Source organism: Centrocercus urophasianus, unplaced genomic scaffold, assembly GCF_019232065.1.
Source record: "Centrocercus urophasianus isolate 14NV4802_14NV808 unplaced genomic scaffold, USGS_Curo_1.0 seq_11, whole genome shotgun sequence".
Classification (NCBI taxonomy): domain Eukaryota; kingdom Metazoa; phylum Chordata; class Aves; order Galliformes; family Phasianidae; genus Centrocercus; species Centrocercus urophasianus.
The window spans coordinates 45,302,257-45,323,546 of record NW_024884253.1 but is presented as its reverse complement, the minus strand read 5'-3'; the positions used below and the strand labels follow the sequence as shown (position 1 = coordinate 45,323,546).

Here is a 21,290-nt window from a genome sequence, read left to right as displayed (position 1 = left end):
TTTATTTGTGAATTCAGAGAATTTCAATTTGAAGTTGCCAGTTAGGTATTTCCTAAATGTTTTTCATCATCATAGTTGCAGCAGTTCATCTTTTTGTTCATTTAGAAACCAGATCTGAAGTGTAAGCATTCTGTGATTTAGTTTCCTCCATCTGCTTATGCCATCAGATTTATCAACTGTTTCCTTCAGTTTTGGTGGGTCCTTGTTCAGTTTGGTTGGTTGGCGCAGGGAGCGAGGATGGGGAGGATAGGGAGTTGTTTAGGATTTGTTTTGATTGTTTTGGGTTTTTTCCCCATTGACACGATCTGATATTGTGAAATGAATGATACGAAAATTGTGCTGACTAGAATATCACACCCTGCACTCCGCTGTCCCCTCAAACAACTGTGCACACAGTAACCATACAGACCAACTAGCACTGTTGAAAACAGACTGTTGCCCTGATATTCAAAGACTTTTTTTTCTAGCTTTGGTCACAAAGCATCAAGAGAAAGGGAAGAGCAAACAGTGAAACACTGCATGCATGTTTTCTCTGAAGCTTGAGATCACAGTGCATTTGATGCCTCTTCAAAATTAAATCAACTACACACTGGCAGAAGGAATTATTTGCATCAAGTTTGCTATTTTGTGAATGGCGTCACAGTATATAGAAACAAATATGATGGGAATGTTCCTAACAACATCTCAAGTAGGAAATTCCAATTTCACAGCATTGGGAACTAAGATTTCTGCTAAGCCTTCTGAAGATTCAATTGAATTTGCAGGATTTATTATTATTATTATTTTAAAAGAAAATGCATGACATTCCGTTAATATAAATACAGAAAAGCTAATCAAGAACATACCAAACATTTTTCTTTTTAGTCAACTTGCATTTAAACATCTCCAGTAATTAATGAAGCTTTCCACAGAAAGACTTTCTATGGAAACCTGTGAGACAGACTTTAAAAAGTAAAGAAGTCAAGCACTAGCTGCACATGACCTCATTAAAGCAGAAAAACACTGAGCACTCAAAATATGATGCTAAGTATTCTTTTGGAAAAAGAATGAACTTAATTACAATCTTTATTACAGCCCTCAACAACTATTTGGGTGAACAAAACATTTTACTGATCCCTACCCCTCTGGAAACCATACCAAACAGGAATGGCCTCCCATCATTCTACTGAGTGTCATCAACTGCAGATGAAAATGCATACAACTTCATTTTAACAGTTTCATATACATCACCCAACTCAGACAGGTGGTACTGGACTTTTTCTGTAAAAAGCATCATATCTCTTGAGGCTTGTGCTTAGTGTCTCCAAATTCCCTTCCCAAAAAATACAATGAATCCCTACCATAACCTACACAAAGCTTGTAACCAATGACAGCCAGGTTATGAACAGGACAGTTTCCATGCTGTCAAGGAAAACCTTTGGGCATCATAAACATTTATTTCTATAATAACAATGCAAAGCAATTTTAAGCTCATGTATAACATAGTTTAGCACACAAAAATACTAGTTTTCTCCATTAAAGCAATGGCTGGCAGTCAAAACTACACTCAAATATATTATTTTTACCAATTTATCTAGGCTAACTGAAGAGAACAGCTCTAACACAAAATACTTCATCTGAAAGCAATGGCTTCAGGTTAGTTAACTACTGAAATGGTGAAGTGTAATACTGCATCTTCATTAGTATGTTATAAACAGATTCACACCTTCCTTCAGATTTAAAAAGTCTCTGGATTTTATTTTGTCTTTGATATTGGTGCTTGAAACCTGATGTCTATTTTTCAAGTATACCATGGTACTACCAGTGTAATTTCCCTGCTTCTTCTATGAGTACAGGCAGTACTTGCCTCAGCACCATCAAACCTACAGCTGGGAAAAATTAGTACTTCCTTATTTTAGAAGCAGGACATAGAAACGAAAACAGTGTCTCAGTAAAAGCCTAAAAAACCGGAAAACCCTGACTTAAGTCACCAAAGGCCAATCAAATGACTCCTGTCCCAAAGTTATCTCTAATAATCTTCCTAATTTCTCTGCCTGATGTCCAAACCTTGTATTCATACTGGTATCTTACGGACAAGGCTTCCTTCCAAACAAAGGGTATTCTTATTGTTCTAACCCCTTACCATCACCTCTGATAGTGAAAACTGATTATTCGCAGCTGCAGAACACAAGGTGAAAGCACAAAGGCAAAAGCAAAGTCAGGTACAGCAGTGATGCTCTCCATTGGTTGATACTTCATTTACTAAGTACGAGGAGGAAGGAAAAAAAACAGATCACATGGCACTCCAGCTTTGATTTCAACTTTTGTCTTATTAGGCTTGACATTTGATTGCTACTCAAAGTAGTGAAATGGAATGACCGACTTTGCACAATCTCAAAGTCAAATGAACAGACAGCTATTTTTTCAAAACCAGTAAGAATGAGGAAATGCATGGTTGGCAAATACACCCACTGTGAGAGTAGAAGAGTTATGTTAACTTGAAAGCCTAAGAATTGTCAGTAATGTCAATTCTGCCTAAATGATTTTGTCACCTATGCAAGTATCTTCCCCTCCTCTTATCAAAATATGATTTCTAGTTGAAGAATATTGTACCGTGATAACTCACCTCCCTTCTGCATTAAGAAATCCTGGAATTCTAGAAGCGGTGTTCTGTAGCACACAGGCATCTTGCCCAACTTAAGCAGAAGCTCTTTTGGCATATACATATTATCAGTTTTTTTCTAGAGGAAAAAAAGTTCAACTGCACTGCATCAGAAGGCAGAAATTTACACAGGATTAAACTGCAGTCACAGTCCCAGAACTGCAGCAGTATAATTCCAGCACTGTAACACTCCACACTTTTTTCTTTATTCTGACATCTCAATCTGCAATCTCTGATTACATCTCATATATTGCATTAAGTAAGATAAAAACCTTTGTTTTGAAAACCTGAAGACATTTAAGACATTTTGATTTTATAAGCAAAAAGCATGACCCTGAACTGTTTGGAGATGCTATGTTCAGAATTTGTATGAACAGTCTGTGGAGTACGAACAAGGCTGAAAATAGACAAGAGCCTTTTAGTCAAAGACAAAAACTCTTCCAGGAAGCAAACTAATCTGCTCTCTTCAGAGGAAGCCTTCTTAATGATATCTCCAGTTCCAAATTCAGTGTACTTCATGGGCGGGAGCAATAAAACAAAACACAACACACATACCTTGAATCAACAGCTAAGCTTTCACTCCACAGCCCTTAGTGGGCATTTCACCATTTCTACTGCTACCTACTAGCATTAGCAATGATAGTCCCAGTTTTCAAAAGCTGTTATGATTGTTGCCAATACTCGCAAAGCAAAAATTTCAGGCCTGAATAAGTTTGCAATTTAACTGGCATCATCTTCAGTACTGTGTGTTTACAAGTTGCTTAGAGGTTGGTGTGCTCTGAAAAAGAGGTTCAGAGACTTTGTTGCTCTTTACAATTACCTAAAAGGTAACAAGTGATAGAATAAAAGGGAATGGCCTTAAGCTGCTCCAGGGAAGGTATATTTGTTTCCTCAGAAAAAAAAAAAAAATTCTGAGAAATTCCTCTTCAGAAAGAGTGGTGAGGCAGGGGCACAGACTGCCCAAGGAGGTGGTGGAGTCACCATCCCTAGAGGTGTTAAGAAACGTGTGGATGTGGTACTGAAGGACGTGGTTAGTGGGCACAGTGGAGAACAGCTCACTGTTGGACTAGATGATCTTAGAGGTCTTTTCCAACCTGACTCTATGAAGAGGAAATAGAGTATACAGTACTAAGTTACACTCTTTACACTAGAACTTCTGTTATTCAGAATGTGAGTGGTCCCCAGGTCAGCGCAAACCATGTCATCAGATTGCTGACAATTGTTTGTTCGACTGCCAATGAATCAGTAGTGGAGCTATTAGCAAGCAGAGCGAAAGGAAGACAACAGCTCACAGAAGATGTATTAGAGAGCAACAAGGTAACAGACGGGTAGATGGAAGCAGCAGAAAAAACTTTTCGCAAAGTGAGGATAAATCCCCTCAACACTGAAAGGATCACTTCTGCATCTACAACTCAGCTGACACCATTTTCTAAGAATTGGTATAACAAAACATCAGCATAGTCAGGAATCATATTAAATAAACGCTTGTGAAGAATTTTCATAGACTTCCACTTCTAGCACAGCTAGCAGCATCTAACATAAATATGCATGGTGCTAGTATTACCTTATTTTCAACAACATCTCCACATCCAGCCTTACATGTTCTGTGCACTGTGGTGTCCATGATAAAGGCATGGCGCAAGTGTAACCAGCACAAACTCTTTGTGTTACTTTCCAGCCCTTTCCTACCTGAAGAATGTCCCCCATCTACTCTTACTCTACCATCCCCTGGCTGGAGAGGCTTCCGCCACCCCCCTTATAAGATAGAGTCAAATGTGTTCTAAATATTAAGAGTAGAATAAGCATGCTGGACTGTCACCTACACTACAGAAGATAGCACTTGTTCCACTGACAGCCCACAACAGTCACAGCATCATAGAATGCCTTGGGTTGGAAGGGACCTCAAGGATCATCAAGCTCCAACCCCCTGTCACAGGCAGGGCTGCCAACCTCCATATCTAATACTAGACCAGGCTGCCCAGGGCCCCATTCAACCTGGCCTTGAACACCTCCAGGGACAGGGCATCCATAACCTCACTGGTCAGCCTCTCTCCTCACTGCCTATCCCCCAGAGGCAAGCTCCTACCCCACCAGTACTGAAGCCATTCCCAACTTCCCTCACTGCTTCCCAGAAAGAGTATGATTTATGTGCTGAGACACTGGAAGCACAGAACTCCATAGTACCAGAATCACAAACAACCAGAGAGGCGCTACTAGCTTCTGAGTTTGTTACCAATAGCCATATCCAACCTGCAGCCTACACGTGGTGTGGCCCAGCACAGCAGGCAGTGCAGCTACCTCCAACCCCACGCCATCATGGTGGCAGCTCTTCCCGCTAAGCAGCCCGGCCCTCAGCGCCAACTGAACCTCAGTGCATTGTGAGCCCCATCTGGGATGAATGAAACCAAGGCACGGGTTGCAGCGCAGTGCCAGCTCAAGTCATGGCCAGTAAGGTTATGGGCTTTGATACACTGGCTGAACACAGTCCTGTGAGCTGCAAAGAAAATGCCACCCTGCTTTCCATTTTAAGTAAGGCAGCTGAGAATAGGTTTTAAGACTGTCAAAAAAAAAAAAAAAAAAAATCAATTTTTTTGTTTATTTATGACCCCATATGTAGTCAAAATAAATATATTACTTACAAAATTTCAAATGGAATGTGTAGCACCACAGTTAAACATGTGATCACGTCTCTCCACCAGACTTCTATGAGCTCTCTCTTACCTGAGAGAAATATTCCTCACTTCACAACCACACCTCACTCATGTCACTGCTTTTTGGCAGTATTCGTTAACAGCCGTTTCTAAAGATGAAGTACAGGAAGATTAAAAACTTATCAAAAATCTTTGACAAGCACCTTGAGAGTTCAGTGGGAATGGCAGCCACTACCATTAAACCAGAGCGATGCATTAGTTTCACAAAAACAAGGATGCACACCCCACTAGTTTTATGGCTTTATTGCTCTGTTTTTATACATTTTAATAAAAAAAAAATTAAAAATTAAAAATGTTCTGTTATTTTCTATGCATTAACTATAATGTATACTTAATGAGGGCTGCTCCAAAAGTAATATTTTATCATATTTTATGACGGCAGTGGTATGGCAGTAAAGGTACTTTCCCACTACATCCTGTTGCATGTTGTTGCCATGTGACAGATGGCAGCAGAGGGGCAGTCTGACAGAATGGCGTGTGACACGGAAGTACATACATAGCAAAGATGTGTCACCAAATTCCTCCATGCAGATAAAAACAGCACCCATTGACACTCACTGAATGTCTGTAGAGACCAACCAATGTACAGGAGCACACTGAGGCAGCGGGCAGTGCATTTCAGCAGCAGCAACCATGGGTCACCAACACTGGTGCAGATTGTTACAAGTGTGGCATGCAGGTTCTTGCTCATCACTGGTATAAACTTAGAGCTAATGGTGATGACTGTATTGAAAAAGAATGTTTTGTAGCCGAGAATGTATTCTATCAAACAGTGCTATTGTGCTCTTTGTACTGGTTGCTGTTTTCATGCAAATAATTAGGATTAGTTTTGGAGCAACCTTCATATACGCAGCCCAAGACAATTCCTCTTTACTCAGTGCAACCCAGGCTAGCCAAAAGGTTGGACGCCATCTATCAGAGCAAGTCATCAATTTTCTTCTTCCCTCTCCAACAGGAAAATTCTACATCTAATCTATCTCATCTGCCATCACAAATTAAACTCAATGAGCTTACCAGCTGTCCTGGTTTCAGCCCAAACAGCACACCAGTGTCCGGTTGTTGCCGTGAGATGGAGGCACACCCAGGGCTGGGCCACTTCATAGGGCAGAGCCACCACCTTCACAGCACAACAAGCAGGGGCGGAGCAGAGCCAGCACAGGTGCCAGAATAAAGCCAGTGTAATTCCATACCTGCAACACCACACAGAACTCCAAAGGTGTGGGCGGGTGACCGGGCCAGCTGCTGCTCACCCAGTGGGCTGTGCAGCATCAGGTGGCAAGTAATTGATTGCACTGTAGCTATATATACTGTATCAGTGCTTTTCTGTTCCCATTTTATCTTCTGTCTTAGTAAATAGTTTTTATCTCAAGCCACTAGCTCTTGCCTCCAATTCTCTTCCCCATCCCACCTAGCAGCAGCAGCTGAGTGGTGCTGAGCTGCAGCTAGCTTAATAGCAACTTCCCTATCAGGTAACTTAGTTGCCCTTGTGCACAAAACCTCCAAATCTACAACTCATTACACACGGGAAGTTTCTTTGTGCAGATCATTTCTGAAAGGTAAAGATTTGGGCTGCAGAGGCTTACTGACCATGCTAACAAGGCTAAAGCATTCAGAGAACTACACATCAAAACCAATAAATGACAACTTTGTCTCAGTGAATTTAATTCTCCACCACACAGCATCAGTGAGTAATCATATTGCTGAGAAACAGCAAACTGCAGATTGCCCAGAGATGTCAGTGCCCACATCCCCGCAGAGTCAAAAGTCACCTGGCTGTTGCTGCGGGCAGATGGCAGGCACTGGGGGTGGCAGCAGACCTCACCTCCGACCCCAACCCTTCTCTGAAGTCATGTAACTGGTCCTCAGCGAAATAATACTCCAACTGTATACACAGCACTAAAATACTGAAGAGACTGACTTGGAAATCACATCCCAAACTAATCAACTGAGAAAATGAAAACAGCCTAGTTCATTTTTAAGTTTCTTTAAAAGTTTCCAAATAAAACAGGAACTTAAAAAATCACCTTCAGATCTTCCTTTCCTTTAAAACTTAAGCCTAGCATCTATCCATCACCACCACGAAACAAATGTCCTGATGATCTTTCCTTCCCTCACACCTTCCCATTTGAAACAGCTACTGTGGTTATCATACAAATCCTGTTTAGCCATCTCCTGACACACAGCTTTCTCTAACACTAAAACAGGGAAATGCCGCCTATTTGAAACCTCCAGCTGAAAAGAGAAGCTTCTAACCTTTCCTTCTTTGGATAGTACAGAGTAGATGTGAGAAACTTAGATTTGTGTCATTAGGCCTTTCTTTTGCCATTGTTTATTTGCTAAAGAAACCCAACCTCTGGAGAAACAGTATTTTCACAGCAGTCAGTGACTACACAGGAAAATGGCCATTTGTTATTAATCCAGTGTATGCGTGGATATCTAACATCAATAGACATTATGAGGAAGTATTTGTTTTCCTCTGAATATACTTTCACCTTGTCATTCAACTCATCTGAATACCATGTAGCACTATCTGAACAGCACACAGCTTTTAGGAGGAAAAAGAGAAAGACATCATTACTCAAAATTTGTCCAAGCACTAGAATGCAAGAACTTAACTACCTTTTTGTTAATGTTACAATTCATTAATTCGGGAGGGCGGGGGGGAGAACACCACCCATTCCACTTGTGCTGCCAGATCACTTACAAGTTCTGCAGACCAGACACAGCCTAGAAAGACTTAACTTCTCCAGTGTCTCCTACAGAAGTTTCCAGGCATCACATCTTTATGTTATCTCAGCCCACATAAATGAAAAAACAAAACTTCACGTTTGCCTCTTTCATAAAGGTCTTCCAATTTCTCCAGTCTAAGGAATCTAAGAGGGAAAGCTGAAACACAGAAATCAACAGCTGGATTTGAGTTAGAGCCTGTAACAGAGATTCGAAGTACTGTCCCCATAACATTGCATTGTATAAATATTTACAGGGAGTGGCAATCTTTCAGTAAGCTAAAAACAATGAGTTACAAGATTTTGAGTATCAGAATAGACTTTGACCTGTGCTTTAATGAGAACGTGGTACTGATCCTGCAGCAATTCTCCCTCAGCAACATGGGAGGCAAACTGGACTGAGCAACTGCTGCTAGTCCAGATCATCTCTGCACACTCTCAACTAAAGACAGACATCAACATGATGCCACAACACAGTTGAGGCTGTTTGGATATCCATCCACACCAAAAACCTCTCAAAAAAATCCAAAAAAACAGTCTGACTAAAGACACACTATAGGAGAACAAACTGTCTCAGCACAGCAAGACAGCAGGATCTCCACACTGCTTCTCCTTTTCACAAAGATCACATTTCAGCTCTTGTTCAACCCCTGTTTATCAGGGTGTATGTTTCAGCAGACTGCTAAGGAAGATAGTACTATTTATACTTGTTATATAGCCCAGCTATAACTGGGCGTTGTCTGGAGAGTGCTTACAGTTGTACCAATATTGTCTCATCAGCCTTCTGGCTTTATTTCCACTTGAACGACTGAACAAATTAAGGTAGAGGCAGAATAGTTTTCAACCACAGTCTGGTTTTATTCTCAAAAAAGGAAGTCTGGCTTTCTACTATCTCCAATGACAACTGCAATTTCTTGATGACAAAGGAGTTTTGATAAATAGCATCAAGTTCAGAAGAAACAGTTCTTTAAATACATGTTTTGGAACCCCTCAAATTCAGGAGAAGCATCCTGCACTGAGTAGTGCAGTATCTCAGTATTCCTCAGTGAGAGACCTACAAGCAGCCACTTTGTTTTCAGATAGTGTTGAAGTACATCCTAGGGAATGTGGTAACAGCCACTATGAGACTACCAGTATCACCTGGTCGTAGAGCTTCTAAAGATTTATTACATTCTCAGTGAGTGGCTCCCAAGCCTATCATCTTCCCCAAAGAAGTCAAAGACTTCCAGACCTGCTGGTTGATTTTCAGTTCGTCCAATGAACAAATTCCATGAGCTCCCATCCTCTTTCCCACCACCTCCAAGAAATGAAAATACTCCACAGCTGCCAGGGAAAGAATTTTATTTACAGAAGTTGTTACTCCAGAAGAGCATTTACACTCTACTAAAAGTTTAGGGGTGGCTTTTCTTTCCTATTCCTCTTGCTGAAACACATCTTAACATCACCCTTCCATTATCATTCTTGATTAAAATTATTAATAGGAAAAAACTACATGTCCACAGTCTTTATAGTTTTATAAACAGAGAAGCTGGCTAAGTTAATGATCCTTATGTAAAAGGTACCATACGCTGTGAACAAAATGCTAACATTTTGACAGTCCCGCTGCTTTTACTGTTACTCTCTGGAGGTTTGCATAACAGTAAGACAACTCCTGAAGTGCAACCTGAAACGCAAATCCACCAAGTTACTGTTTTTCCAAAGCCAACTTTACAGTTGCACTCTACCTTAACAAGGTAAAATATATTAATCATTGATTTCATATCAACCTGTGTTCATAATTCATAGAGGTAAGAAGGCAGTATTAACCCACAATCATAGTTATAGTCAGAAAGCTTGGACATCTTGTAGACTCAGAATTCTACGTCAGCCAGGAGTCTCATTTTAGATCCTAGTGAACAATAAATCCTCCAGATCAAAACAGCTGTAGAGACACACCCTAGGAGGTTTTGTCAGTGCTGACATTTCACCTCACCCTGAACTACCTGCAGACGACTTACAGCGCTCTGGAGTTGATGATCTGAAAAGGTCCAAATCCTGCTTCTTCTGTGCAGGAGCTTTGTCAGCAACAGAGAAAGCTTCTCAGCATTTTACCACTCAGATTCTAAAAGCATGGTTTCAGAAATAATTTTCAAGAGGTTTTTTTTAAAAGCTAAGACCTCCTGAAGTAAAGGTACATTGACTTGCATTCTTTTTTTCATGTTTTTTTTCTAACAAATCTCTATACAACATCTCCAGAAGGGCTTTCTAACAATCTTTAAGCAATGGAGAAAAAAGGAAGCTCCAGTGACAACAGAGATTTAAAACTCCAAATCCCTACATAGGGCAGATGAATATGACTTCACCTGGCCAAGTGTTAGTTAGACACAGGAAAAGGTCCACACTTGTGTATTTTGGGTATAACAAAAATGGAAAGCTCTTAAGACTAAATAAACCAACTCTGTCATACAGTTTTCACCGTTACCAGTTAATCCAAATCCAACCTGCTGAAAACAGCTGATAGACTCGATGTTTTTAAGACTGAGATCATCAAAAGTCTTCATCACCCACTCAAGTAGGTGACTGAATATTCAATACTCCAGCATTCACATAAAACGTAGAAAGACTCTGAAAGTTATCATCAGAGCGAAGACAGCCCCAAAGAGCATTTTCATGAACACTTACTTTTCAAATCAATCACAAGCACAGGCAGCCTCAGGTCAGCAAGCCCTCCATCCATACACAAAGTTACAGCTCTCCCTCCCTGCTCTCCAAAAACTGGAAGCACGTGAACTCCAAGGATTTAATTGGGAACACAGAGATGAAAGAAACCTGGTTTTATTCCAAAGTTGTTGGAAAACCATGCTCAGCGAATACTACATTTTACTGCTTAATAACATTAATGGAAAAAAGAGCTCAAGATAAAAAATAGTTACTTACAATGCCCTTAGCTCTATTTATCACAGCTGTGGTGCTCGCAGTACTGGTTATCACACGCCCTTGTGTGACTACTTCACAACCTTACCAGATCTTCTCAAGACTAAAAATCCTAGGGCCTGATTTGGAGAAAAGCCCTACACGATGCTGTAGCACATACTTGACAAAGAATGCAGGTTCTGACCTCCTCATGGTTCACTGAAAAAGACCCTGCCTGTGCTTTCCCAGCCCAGTCCTAAATCAAGTACGTGGGAAGATGCAAATTTAGTTACGGACAGTTGCAACTTGGAGCCAGTTTGTTTTGTTTTTTTTTTTTTAAACTCTGCTTTTATTACAATTGCTTATTTTTCTCCATTTTCTCTTATTCTCTTCTCCTTCCTATTCCTCAGCTTTCTGAATTTCCTTCCTGTGTTATGTAAATTGAAGTTCCATAGTCCCCAGTCTGCCTTTTCTGCCAGCTCTGTTGTCACAACTCTTCTCCCACACCTTCCTGAACCCATAACACACCTTCCTTTGTATCAGGCCTTCCTCCACCTCTTCCTCCAGCCACATTATTGTTCTCTCACTAGTACACATATAAATTTAGGATACTTTCAGCACACAGAAACTACCTTGGGACATTCACATAGACTCACAAAAAAAGATCACAAAACTGCTGTTCAGGTTACTCCATATCTGTACAAGAACTGCAGGCTTATCAGGGACTAAGAAGGGCAACATAAGTTCCTTCAAACTAAAGAAACTCCAGCATTTTTAAGCCCACATATCTCGAATACTGGAAGCTGAATTTAAAGCATATAGATGCAAAAAATGACCAAGAGTTAGCTAACACCATTGATGAGAAAATGTGAAAACACTACACGACACCAATTTACGTCTTTTTTCGAAAGAAATAAAGGTTTTTAAGATATAACAATTATCATAAAAATGGATAAACTTCTTTTGTGTCAAGTCTCATCATAAAAAACAATATTTTTATTTACATACCAGGTCTAGAGAGCTGGTACAAGTTTGTCTAGCCTAAGGAAATGGGCTCATCTCACAGAAGTACCTGAGGTGCAGACCAAATACACCTAAGCTTTTCTTCCTTTAAAAAATAACCATATAGATTATGAATTTAAATATAAGCCTAGAGCTAAGAACAACGCTTGCGATTCGCACTGAAGAGGTGTAGAAGAGGTGTAAAGTACTTTGACTATTTAAGAAAGGGCTACACACTTCAATTCTGCAGAAAAAAAGCCTCAGAACTGAGGAAAGATTTTAAAAAAGAGCGATACAGTAACCAAACACAAAGCTAATCCACCAGACGATTTCTTCAGAAGCACTTTTTAAAATCGGCATTATTGTAAGACAGCATTATCCGTAATGAGGGCTAACAATAGTAATAATACTGATGATTATAACATATGAAGCTGCTTTTAAAAGAATACTCAAATATATGCCAAAAACTTCAGAAAGCTGATTAAAAAAACCTAACTTTAAAGGTCATTCTTAAGACCAGAGAGGCAAACACGAGTTCAAAACCCAACAGAAGCATGACAAGAAGCATCTCAACGAGTTCATTCCCAACTTGTCTACAGCTCAGCTCCAAATAGTGACTGATGTAACTAAAAAGCAACTAAATCCTTAAACTGCTGAGATTAAGGAATACAGTTAAAAACTACATCAACTGCACGTTTGCTTTCTGCAGCCTCTTTAGTGCTACTGTGGGAAAACCTCCATAGCAGGACCAACACAAACGCTAGCAGACTGAGCCACAGTTACTGTCCAACTCCAGACACAGTTGTGTACCCTTGACTTCTATCAGTAGATGCCGGGTGTAAAAACATAGGATTTGACAGTGCTGGCTTAAGTCATCACAACGGAGTAAGCAATATCCTAAGCATCATCTCTGTTCTCATCAGCTGTGGTTCAGAGATTAAAGATATGTGAACTAGAACCAAAGCACTAAGCTGCCTGGAAGATGCAGTACTGTTTTCCTTTGTGGCAACAGCATCTACAAGGTCCTGGTTTGGTCCAGGGAGGCAGGTCTGACCTGTCAGCACCTCAGCATCACCAATCAGCTGAACAGAGAGCATGTTGCCATGAACCTGTGCACAGTCTTTCACGAGATTTTCATCTCTCCACTGCTTTATGCTCAAGCAAGCTCCATGCTAAAACCCATGCTACAGAGGATGAAGAATGGCTACTAAGAACTATCCCCTCCTCCAATCCCCTCCCCCAAATGTCAGAGTTCACGCTAGGAACAAACCCCATTGAGTCGTTCTCTTTGAGATAGGAGAAGGGGGAGATGGGGACCCACCTACACACTTCCGAACTTTTATCACTTCCTAGAGAGAAATTCACTAGCTTGGCACAAAAGGGAAACCCACGCCACTTGAGGATATCTTTAGGCATATCCAAGAATCCATCCACATCCCAAACTGGCTGGATTTGGCACATGTTTTGATACTTTTTATAGCCAGAACTGAAGCATCATCCACTTTTGTGCAAGCAACTGCCAAACAGCATTAAGTTTATGTCAGAATGTGTTACGCTTGCTTGCTCATGATGCACTTACACTGAAAGCACCAGAGCCATCAGCTGTGGGAAACAGGAAAACAAGTAGCAGGCAGCTGTGAACCTCAGACCTAGCACAGCAAATAGTTCAGCATGCACTTAGCCCCTCTACTGTGAGTACTGCCCCACCTGCAAGGGCACCTTAATCCTTCAGCTACGTTATTCACAGCATTTTTCTCAGCAAAATGTCAAGAGGGAGAAGTCACGCTGTAGTAAAGTACTAAGCAGTGCCACGGGCAGGGCTGCCACCCAGCAGCTCAGCTGCCCACGGCCCCATCCAACCTGGCCTCGAGCACCTGCAGGGATGGGGCACCACAGCTTACATGGGCAGCTGTGCCAGCACCTCATAGCACCTCGCTCAGCGATCAGCAGATCACACCAAAGCTGTCTGCCTCCACTCAGGGCGGGCACAGGACCATGAATCAGGCAGGCACGATGCGATGCCACCTGGAAGGGAAAAAGGGAGAAGGCCCCAGGGCCCATCGTCACCCCTCACTTACCAGCAAACAGTCCACGTTCACTTCGGATTTGGGATCCTTTAAAGTCCCGTCGATTTTTTCAAACCGAGACTCAAAACTTTCTCCCGTCGACATGTTTCCGACGATTAAAAAGCTTCCCTTATTCCAGATCAAATGTTAAAAAAAAAAAAAAAAAAGAAAAAATAAAAAAAAAAATAAAAAAGGAAAAAAAAAAAAAAAACCAAAGCAACAAAAACAGGAACAAGCACGCACAAGAGAAACCGCAGAGCCTACGCGGGGCTGCGAAGCGCTTCCTGCGCAGTCCCTTCAATCACGGCGGTCTCCGGGCGAGTCCCCGCGCCGCACCGAGGGAGCAAAGTGCCGCGGGCGCTCCCGCCGCTCACAGCCCCGCCGCGGCTCTCCGCGCCCTCCCGCCTTCGCGCGGGCCCCCGCGCCGCAGCGGCCTCATTCCCGCGGCCGGGCAGCCGCGCTGGCAGCAGCGTAGCGGTTCCTCCTTCTCGCCCCGCAGCAGCGGCCGGGTCCGGGAAGCGCGTAGGAGCGACGACGAGACGAGGAAAGGAAGATCAGAGAGGCGCAGCGCGAAGCAAAACGACCCGCAAGGCAGGACAGCCCTCCCGGCGCCGCGCCTCAGTGCCTCGGGCTCGCTCCGTCCATGGGCGCAGGTAGCGCGGGGCACGCCGCCCCTCTCCCGGGCCGTGCCAGCAGCGCCCCGCGGGAGCGCTTCAGCGGCGGAGAGGCGATAACGGCATCTTCCTTCCTCTTCTTCTTCGCCGCTCGCCGCCGCTCCTCAACCTGCCGCAGCCCGGGCCGCCCCGGGACCGATCGGCGTGAGAGGCAGGAAGGAAGGAGGTGGCTCAAGGGGAGGGCAGAGCGCGAGGTCCGGCTGCGAGGGAAGCCGCGAACGGCACCAACATGTCCGCCTTTCCTGTTTGAACGGGGAGGGAGGGGGGGGCGCCCGCCACGGATGCGCAAGCACGCACGCGCGGGAGGAAGGAGGCGGAAGGTATGCGCGCGAGAGGCGGGGGCGGTGTTCCTTGTCCGCCGCCCAACGGTCGGTGGGGGCGCGCGCGCGCCGTGCCCGCGGGGCTAGGGAAGGAGATGGGCGGGGCTTGGGGCGGCGGCGCGCGGAGGGCGGGGAGGGCGCGTGCGGAACGGCGGTTACGGGCAGGGCTGCGTTAGCGGCGCGTCGTGCAGGTGGCCCTGAGCCGTGCTGCTGCCCACGGGGACGTTCCCCACGGGGCTGGGGCAGCGAGGGTGCTTCAATCGCTAGTACTACGTGTTGCTTCCACAGCTGTGGCTGAGAAACAAGGAGTCCATGGCCAAGCACATGGACGTGTCAGCTGTTCCACCATGGATATTCACTGCTTGCTTAAAGAAAGAAGTGCTCCTTGCAGCCGTGATATTAAACAGGGTAAAAATACCCACGGAATGATGCAGAACTTGCCATGGTGCATTTAGGTACCCAGCAGAGTGCAGGCCCAACTCTTCATTGCATGTCAGCAGTTAGAATCATTAAGACTGGAAAAGACTTCTAAGATCATCTTGTTTGACTATCCACCTACCACCAATAGCACCCACAAATTCATTTCAGTGCCAGATCCACATGGTTCTTGTACGCTTCCAGGGATGGTGACTGCAACACGCCCCTGGGCAGCCTGTGCTGCTGCATCACCGCTCATTCTGAGAAGACATTTCTAATATCCAGCCTGAACCTCCCCTGGCACAACTTGAGGTCATTCCTTCTCATCCTATCACAACTTATGTGGGAGAAGATGCTGACCCCCACCTCGCCACAACCTCTATTCACAGAGTTGTAGAGAGCGATAAGCTCTCCCTTGAGCCTTCTCTTCTCCAAACTGAATGATCCCAGCTCCCTCAGCCACTCCCTGTAATACCTGTGCTCCTGACTCTCCACAGCTTCACTGCCCTTCTCTGCACATGCTCCAGTGCCCTTGATGTCTTTCTTGTAGTGAGGGGCCTGAAAATGAATGCAGTAGTCAAGGCAAGCAGTCACTTGCCCAATGCATTTTGCATTGCTTTTTTCAGTGACCCAGCTCCAAAACAACACTCAGAGAGGAGCACCATCCCCTTGGCTTGACATCTTCTCAGATAGGAGAGCTGGGCACTGGGAAGGCCTGAACTCACACACTGTAAATGATTTTCCCACAATAGCAGTATAGCACAGTACCTCCTCCAGTGTTCCTCATGAGGGAAGCTGCCGTGTGTGTGCTCAGCTGCATGCAAACAGAGTATATTTTTAACACCTCCATCAGATTGAGCTTTTCTCATGAGTAAGGTAGACTAAAAATGTATGTCTGTCTCAAAATGCCACAGAATTTGTGTGGGAAGAGCTTCAACGAGCTGTCTAGAAAACCGTGAGCCCTGCTTTGAAAACATCAAGGGGAGCAAAACAGAAAATAAGTGCTAATTTTAAAAACAGTTATGGCTTAAACGTGTCTGCTGTGATAAAATGCTCACATTGTAACTCATGAGTGTAATCATAGAATCATCATAGAATCATAGAATGGCCGGGGTTGAAAAGGACCATAATGATCATCCTGTTTCAACCCCCTGCTTTATGCAGGGTCGCCAGCCACCAGACCAGGCTGCCCAGAGCCACATCCAGCCTGGCCTTGAATGCCTTCAGGGATGGGGAATCCCATGTAAAGTAATAGATTCTAATCCAGTGGGCACTCATTCACACGCTTGGCTCTTCAAACATATTTTCACGAGCTGCACTCAGCATGTATCTGTATGATAAGGAACTTATGTATTTCTAGCAGTGCCCCATTAGAAACCATATGAAGTTCCATCCTAGTTTAGCAGCTATAATGCAGTGAACACATTTCTTTGTTTTTGCTTCCTGATAACACACAAACTATACTGGACAATTTCTTCTTCCTGCATTTGCTGTATCCTGTATTTCTGAATGTAGCTATCTTTTGCTGAGTGAAAGGAAATTACTCAACACACGTATGACCCAGTAACACTGAACTGATGAAGACTGCAAGCCTGAAAAAATCTTTTTTCTCTCTCTTGAAAAGCATGAAGTCTCTAATCCTGGAGGATGTGATAAGACTGTGTAAATCACAACAGGTTTCAGTAGCTAAGTATTAGCTGGGCCCTCTCTGGGCAGGCACTGTTCTCCCCATCCTCACATGAAGAATCTGAGAAAGACTAAACTAAGGGCCTTGTAAAACCAAAGGCTGTCTCAATTTCTTAAGTCACCAAGTGTGTACCTTTAAGAATGCTCACAGAAAGAGAGAATAGAAGACTCATTAACTTCTGATGTAACTCTTGACTTATAGGAGTTACACAAGGTAAAAGATTCTAAATCTTGTTCACCATATTCAGCCAAGTCAGTAATGTGGGATCTGCCCTTCACATTCAGCTTCCTCCTTAGTCAACATGAAACCTAGAACAGTTAAGTCGTGTTACATGAAGCCAGACTTTGGTCCACCACCCTTTTTCCTTGTTTGTCGTACGGTACTGAGTCAGGTTCACCACAACTCAAGCCTTCGGGGCACTTAGCAGCACAGGCCAGTATTTCTTACAGCTCTCAGGTGAAAGCTGTTGCCAATAAACACCCTCCTTAGGCAAAATGTTTTGCCGTGGCTAAAACTCATCTGTGCACCAGAAAGGCCTTTTGCAGGAGCTCTCAGCATTTCAGGCAAGGACCAATTGTACATCAGCATAACTGAACTGAATTTAGGTAATGAAAGACTCACACCGACACTGGGCTTAGTGTACCTGCAAAATGTGAAGAAGACCATGTTGAGGATGGATGCTGGTAGCTACAGGTAGCTCCAAGTAACATCGAGAGGCTTCCCTTGCAGGCTGCATGCTGGCAAAGCTCCTGAAGGAATTACAGACTGTAGGTTTAAGTAGTGAATACATTACGAAATTGTACCAGTGGAAGAGAGAAAACAAAGAAAGATTACAGATATCATTCATACTGCCTAGTAAAAGAAAAATAAGGCATTTTGGTGCTCGCAGGATGAGGGAAAATGTAAGAATGAAAACAGAGTAAAAACAGAAGAAAACAGAAATTGCCTAGAGAATAAAAATGACTAGCAAATGAAGACAAATTGGGATATGATCAGTAAAAAGGAGAATTTGGCATGGATATACTCAGTGGAAGTAGTATCTTTCAAACGCCTGCGGATGGTCAAACAGCAAAATATACGTGTGTAAATGTGTATGTGTCACTGGCATTAATAGACATGGAGGGCTTCAGTTATATGACTATGCAGCTTGTGTGTGGAGAGTGATGAACGAGAAACAGATCTGGATGTTTGTTGTCCTCTTGAATGAGCAAGAAATAGGGAAGAAAAAAAAGAAAAAAGAAAAAAAAAAAAAGTCGCCTTTCAGAAGTGTTGCAGTGGACAGGTTTGGTCAGGATTTGGGGAGGGAGAAGTTTGAGAAGAAACTGTTGCAAGCCAGGAAGCAAACGGAATGTGATGGTCTGCTCCAGTGCAAACACAGATGTGTCTGCTACTAGCAGACAAGGGCAGAGTTGCATAAACAGCTCAGCATAAGCCTTCCCAAAGCAACTTTTGCTCTATCTGGAAAGGAGGAGAGCTGCGAATCTTTGATAGCAATCCAGTGGGTAAATATCTGGTCACCAGATGGCTCAGGCCAGTGTAGACCGTGACTGCAGTTTTGGCCTGGGCTCCCTTTCCTCTTATGCTTTAAAGGAGTAGAAAAAGCCTGTGACCAATGTATGGCAAAAGCGCACAAAGCATTTTAAATCAAATCAAAACAAAATTTCACTGGAATGCTGAAAGCTTCATGCCTCAAGAAGGACTGATTCCATGGCAAATCCTGATTTCCCACTGAAGCCATTTGAAGGGTACAGAAAATGTTAAGATGCCAGAAATTCTTCTCTTACCTTGGGAAAAGACTTTTTATTTGCACTGTCCTGGAGCTTAAAAGTACTTTTGGCTTGAAATCTTCAAAAACTCAAACAAACTGAACTCTCAGTCAAAAGAAAAGAAAGAAAAAAAAAGAAGGAAAAAAAAAAAAGAAGAAAAGAAAAACCCAAACAAAAGCCATGGAAAAATTTGGCCTGAATGAAAACAAAGATTTCAGAAAGTTAGGAGTATATTAAAGCAGGAGCTAAAACTTAATGTCCTGATGGCATCACCTAGGATATAAACAACAGAGAATTGTTTCTTTTTTATTCCATGATAAGTAAAGCAATTACTGTCATTACAGACCTCTTTGTACATTAAGCTATCATGAGTTTGACCTGCTGTTAATTTATTAGCCATGAATCATCTACGACATTAAGAATTGTTCTTGCTATTTCCTCAGTTCCTCTTCTCAGGCTCTCTCTCAGAACAGTTTTCTCCCACCCCACCTTGCTCCTACTTGACCCACATATACATATCATATTTCCCGTGGTTGGAGTTTGTCAATCCTCACTCAAATAGTTGTTCTTATGAAGACAAAAGTTGAAAAGTAAACTGGGCAGAGTTTAAAAGTAAACTAGCTTTGATTCTCCCTGTTTACCTTATGTATGTTGTCCTAAATATCTGCACCACCTGTAAATGCTTTGCTCTTTTGCTGAAGACTGTGTCAAATCCATAAAAAGCTATGTTTTTGTCTTGGGCCTGGAAAATATTTAACTGTTTCAGACTTTGGCAGATAATTAACTTCTAAATTGCACTTTTCATAACTTTGCTGGAATAACTGAAGCTGGCTTCGTGCGACCCTTCTGTAGGCAGAATGGCAGTTGATACTCATCACAATATAAAGTTTTGCAAGACAAGATATAGGTAACTTCTAATATCAAGAAGCTTCATGTGATTGCACATGTTTTTTTTCTTGCTTATGGGCTTTAAACTGAAAGCACTCAAGTGAGGTATTAAAAAACAGTTTTTAAAAGCTTTGTCACCAACGAATAATGTGAACTCACTGAGATCACATGAATTATACATGACTCAGCAGTTTCTGGTGGTTTTTAATAACTAAATGACAGAAGCTGACTTAGCCATTTTGCTCACACTCAGGATGTTTTCAAATTCTTCTGTTCGTTTCGTGCCACCATGGATAGCTGACTTACTGTTATTTACACCAGCACTAGCACCCTGTTGTCACGTTTCTGGAGCTCTATTACTCTTAGAGCACATCTGTAAGATTCAAGGGAATGCAGTCTTAAATTACTGAGAGAATTTTCATTTGGTCTTTATCGTAATCCTGTTTTCATTTGGCCGTAATTGTCCAAAGCCATAAATGGAAGCCCTATAGGTGTGATCATAGGCAGAACATGAAGTGTTCCAAAGTATGAGAATGCTTCCTCAAGTCTAGAATCAAAGGGTTAATCTCGCTTTTTCTTCTCTCCCTCCCCTCCTGAAAGATAAAAGACACTAAGCTTCCTACTTCTTGTTGCAAAATACCATGTTGGGTAATTCAGTTTTGAATACTTGAAAGGCGGTAATTTTATATCAGTTTATCCCGTTGTTACACTGATAACTTCAGGTTAGAAGCACTGCCTTAAACTGATTCAGAACACAGAGAAAAAGGCTCATAGCTTCTTCATCTGATGAGAGCAAAACCTGACAAAGTGAAGGACCTAAGGCTCACGTTCTCCTCAGGTCCATCTCAAAAGTGGTGTACACTCAATGTCATTCCTCCCCAGCAGCAGTTTCTCGGGCAGAGGGAAAAACAAGACTGTTCAGTCTGCTTCTGCCACGGGTCACCTACTGCCTGTCTGCTGGACCTGGGGAAGCTCAGAAATGATCCAAAATACTTGTCTGAGCTTCATTTTGTGTGCCCTACATTTTGTCTGCAATCTCTTATTTCTGAAGTGACTATGTTAGAGAGAAGCTTTTTTAAGGGCAGAATTACCTTAAAATCTTCTGTCCGAACCTTGTGCTGCAGTCTCCTGAAAATTCATGTCTACCCTTCAAAGCACTTTTGTAATAGCACTCATAAAATATCACAGTGGGATGGCAGGATAGATTAGGCTGTCCTGTAGAGCACTCCATTAAAAAAATTACAAACTGATTGACTCACTCGTGGCCTGTGGCCACAAAAATGCTTGCCAGATCACTCCCCCACAGTGCTGTAGCACCTTTTCCAAAGCAGTGAAAGGCTGGGTGACAAGCAGAGATTTCCTTTGAGTCTTATGGACCAAAGAGGTAGCCATGAAATGCCTAGGCAAAAGTGGTACTTTGCTATGTTCTGTTATTACACATCTATAATCCTTATTCCTCTTTGTGTGGCCAACCTTCAGGAAATGTTCAAGAAACTTTTG

The 21,290-nt window shown here is 42.7% G+C and overlaps 1 protein-coding gene across 1 annotated transcript in view; it reads right to left on the bottom strand.

Moving 5' to 3' along the window:
* The window catches only part of ROCK1 (Rho associated coiled-coil containing protein kinase 1), an 80,654-nt gene extending 66,266 nt beyond the window's left edge, over positions 1-14,388 (bottom strand). The window contains exons 1-2 of the mRNA XM_042833892.1: positions 14,282-14,388; positions 14,051-14,167 (exon numbers count right to left, since the gene is read on the bottom strand). Of these exons, the coding sequence (XP_042689826.1) occupies positions 14,051-14,143 (93 nt within the window). The 5' untranslated portion in view covers positions 14,144-14,167; positions 14,282-14,388. The remainder of the gene's footprint in view (positions 1-14,050; positions 14,168-14,281) is intronic.
* Between the last annotated feature and the right edge of the window lie 6,902 nt (positions 14,389-21,290).